The sequence below is a fragment of the Xyrauchen texanus genome, chromosome 24, assembly GCF_025860055.1.
Source record: "Xyrauchen texanus isolate HMW12.3.18 chromosome 24, RBS_HiC_50CHRs, whole genome shotgun sequence".
In the NCBI taxonomy this organism is placed as follows: Eukaryota; Metazoa; Chordata; class Actinopteri; order Cypriniformes; family Catostomidae; genus Xyrauchen; species Xyrauchen texanus.
This window is the reverse complement of record NC_068299.1, coordinates 2,426,545-2,430,605: the sequence shown is the minus strand read 5'-3', so window position 1 is coordinate 2,430,605 and position 4,061 is coordinate 2,426,545. Positions and strand designations below refer to the sequence as shown.

Here is a 4,061-nt window from a genome sequence, read left to right as displayed (position 1 = left end):
AATGTGATGCATGCATTTCAAAGATATGTTATTTTAGCCTAAATTTGCAAGGATCTTCCATGAAACAGCTTTAAAATGCAAGAGAAATCTAAATATACTCTTGAGTAACTGCGGTGTCATATGTAGAAGACATTAGTCAATACACAGCTGCTTTTAAACAGCTCCACCCATGTCTCTGATTAGGCAATTTCCTGCCCCCGTACTGATTACGCAACACACTCACACATACTGTACCCAAACACGAACGAGTAACTGGTTAAGGTAACTATTTAACTTTCATTGCCCATATTACATGTCATTGATGTAGATTACAACAGCAGCAGCAACAAGCCAATCCAGGAAGTAATTACATCTTAAGTAGGCCCCTTACTGATTATTATTATTATTATTACTACTCAGAACGTACTAATGTAATTCCACTGTAACATGGAAGACTTTAATGTGAAAGTTTAACCAGGTTAAAATTGAAACCACGCATCCTGGAGGACATACATCGGACATGTGCCCCTTCGTGATGCGTCACAGCCATCTCAAATCTCACTGAGGCGAGCCAAACCAAGCACACCTAACAGTCAGATCCTCACAAAAAGCAAGCAAAGACTCTAGGGTAATACAAGATCAGAAAATGTATTTGGCAATATTAAACAAGTGCATACAAGTACAGCTAGAAGCGTTTTTTCATTGTTTGCCAAGTGCTCGTAGACTTGCATTAGTCACATTCTACGTTTAACAGGAACTGCCACCATACCTAATAGTACATCAAGAAATCGTTATTAAACATCGACAAAGAGGGACGTAGTCCGTTATAATGAGTACATACCTTTTATCTTCGAAAAATATATAAACACAATGTATGAAAAAAAATCAAAAAAATGTACAGCAATGTTTACCAAGTATGCACGTCCCTTATGTCCATTATATACAAGTCTGTTAGTTTCTGTTTGGATGGTATGCATGTGATATTCATATTTATGTAGACCAATATTTTGAAATATTTTCAAAAAAATGTGAAAGCAGAAAAAACTAAATCAAGAGTCCCTCTCCTTTTTTACTTTGACGTCTCCTGCGAGAATCGTGGCTATTTCACCTTGCATGAAAGCCCACGGTACATTCGAGCCCACCAGCGGGCATTTTTCCCCGCTCGGACAGTACACTTCTCCCGTTGCGCCCTGCTGTTTGATGCTTTCCCGGGAGCACGGGAAGCAGAACTTGTGCGACGGCACCGACGGGCACTGTACAAAGTGTGTGTCCTCCAACCGCTCGTGGCACAGTGTGCAGCACAACGGAATGCTGCTGGGAACCGACGAGTCCGGGATGCTCTGAGGATGCAGCGGATCCATGCCTGGTACGTGCGGCGTCCCCCCGCCCGAGCCTTCCCTCTGCGCCAGCCGGCGCTGGTTGGGGGACAGCGGGCTGCTGCTGTTTCTGCGCGTGGTCGAGTGGACCTGGTTGGCGTCCTTCGGCGAGCTGTTTCCCCCGGCGTTGTCCGCGGCCAAAATGAGCGCCGCTATTGGAGACGGTCCGTTCTGACCGCCGGTGGCCGCAGCCTCCGGAGGGGTGGTGCGAGGGTGTGGGGATATCATGGAGGGAGGGGGGGCGAAGCTGGATGGGGGCCCTGGGGGCATTTTCAAGCTGTCTCCCGGCGCCGGGAGCCAATGTTGCCCGTCTCCGTTTATCTTCCCGGCGGTGCTCTCCCCGTCCGGCTCTGGCGAGGCTTTTCGCTTCAGATTCTTGGGATGTTTGCCTCTATCTGTAGGAGTGCATGAAGAGTTAGTATTGTTGTGTCAATTCATCAGCATATAGGCATAGTGCGTCGATTACAGCATGTAAATCAGCTTTGTACAACAACAATGTGGCAGATGCAATGATGCAATGTAGTGCCAGACGTAACAATGAGGCTGACTGCAAATGCACCACATGCAAATACACATTGAGCTTTGATCAGCGGAAATTTTCCATGCAGCTGACTCATGCCACAGGGCTTTCATTCAAACCAGGCCATTTATGAGGCTGCAGCATAATTCAACCTAGCCAATCCTGAATGCAATGACTATACATTCATGTAAACGTATATATTTTGCTTATATTATATGCAATATACATCTATACGTTTACATAAATACATTTCATATATGCATTCACATGTAAATATATATATAACATATGACTATACCTATAAATATATAGGCTAGACCTGTGTATATACGCTAAATACACTGAAAAACACCCCCAAAATACCTGATTTGGATGCAGGAACGCTGGTTTCGTACATGACCCGCTGCATGTGCTCCTTCTTGAATCTGCTGTCGTACGGATTAAGCGGCATTAGATCCCGGCCCGTTTTGTTCTTGTTGATCCAGTCATCCGCCCGGGTCTTGTGGTTGTCGCCGATCTCCGGTGTCATACTGTCGGGTCTGTGCTTGTCCTTGTCGTGCTCCGTGCTGGAGACGGAAGCTGGCCGCTTATTCCCCCCGAGCTCCGCGGGGCCGAGACCCGAAATCTGCGGTCTGCCGTTCATCGCGTGAGCCATACTGCCGTTCACCAAAGGTACGAGATTGGGGGGAATGCCGGTAGTCCTGCGCGGGTTCGGACTCTGGCGGTTGAGCTCCGGAGGATCGTCCGGTTTTGAGAATCCGTTCGCATGCCGTGAAGACTGGTATTCGGGTCCCAGTCTGGGCGGACGCTCCGAGGAGAGCGGGTAGCGATCCAGGGACTGAGGCGGGCGCGAGCCCGGGTCTCCCGGCGCGTGATTCAGCGACTGCATGTCCTTCCCCGACAACTGTTTCCCCGGTCCCGCCGACCTGCCCTCCTGAAACCCGTGAGATCTTTTGAGCTGCCTGGCCGTTTCGATGACAAACTCGATCCTGTCGGCTCCTTCGTAGTTCACACATCCTCTGCAGACGGGCTCGGTAAAATCCCAGATCATAGCCCACGGCATGCGGGGCAAGTCACATAAATAACACGACTGCCTCCTCGAAGCAGCTACCGCCGCGGACGACATCGCTCTTGACCCCTAGACAGAGCAAAATCCTCTTATAAATGTCCACGGATACCGTAGGAAACCCGATAAACCCTCACTTCCCACCTCTCACAGTCGAGCAAGTAATAACAATTAAGTTACACACAGAACTTCATGGTAGTGTGCACCTTACTACGACGCGCGCTCTGTCTCACTCACTCACTACTAGCGCGCGCGGCCAGACTCGAGCTCAATGTGGAGCAGTGACGTCACCGCCCCGCTCCCGTTCTATTTACTTGATTCTGACAGAACACCCCCTCCGGCGCATGCGTGGTCAGGGCACTTTCCCCCGCCCTTCCTTCTTTTCCTTTATTTAACAACTTGAAACGAGGCCAGAGAGCTGCGACGGCGAGAAGTGGGAAATACACGAAAGGTTTGCGAAAGTACGCTTTTGCGTTTGAAAGTTATGTTAGACTCGCTGACGTAGGAGGACGATATATGCAAATGAGGCAACTTCTTGGTCCATGGTGAGCGTTCACCTTTTATTTTTTTTTATTTTTTTAGTAACTATTTTTTTGACGATAGACGATTGAATTAACCCTATAAAAAGGCGTAACTTAATATTTAATTTAAGTTTTTTTTTTTAATACAGCTGGTAAAAACAAGCAATATTTTTTTTTTCTATTTATTATTATTATTTATTTATTTATTAGTTAATAACAGCAATTATTAGTAATTATTGACAGTAAAATCAGATGAGACTGTGAGCTGGCTAAAATGGTATAATAAACGAGATTCAGTCACATTTTATTATTATTATTATTATTATTATTATTTTAGTAGCTATTTTGGACGATAGACATGTGTAAAAAAATATTTTTAATATTGTATTATTTTATTAATTATTTTTAGTTTAGAATAGTGTACAAAATGACAGTAAAATCAGATGATACTTTAAATTTGCTGAAGTTAGACTTATTGTAGTTGCTATTTTTGACGAGACGTGTAAAAAAATATAAAAATTAAATATTTAATTATTTATTTTTTGCTTAGAACCGCCTACAAAATGACAGTAAAATCAGATAATACTTTAAGCTAATGG

General features: G+C 45.0%; 1 protein-coding gene across 1 annotated transcript; it reads right to left on the bottom strand.

The window, feature by feature from the left end:
- Positions 1 to 400: 400 nt before the first annotated feature.
- irf2bp2a (interferon regulatory factor 2 binding protein 2a) lies at positions 401 to 3,177 on the bottom strand. Its single transcript, XM_052089570.1, has 2 exons — positions 2,239 to 3,177; positions 401 to 1,750 (listed from the first exon to the last, which is right to left on the bottom strand). Exons 1-2 carry the CDS (start codon positions 2,999 to 3,001, stop codon positions 1,029 to 1,031), a joined length of 1,485 nt encoding a protein of 494 aa, XP_051945530.1. The 5' UTR covers positions 3,002 to 3,177; the 3' UTR covers positions 401 to 1,028.
- Positions 3,178 to 4,061: the final 884 nt, after the last annotated feature.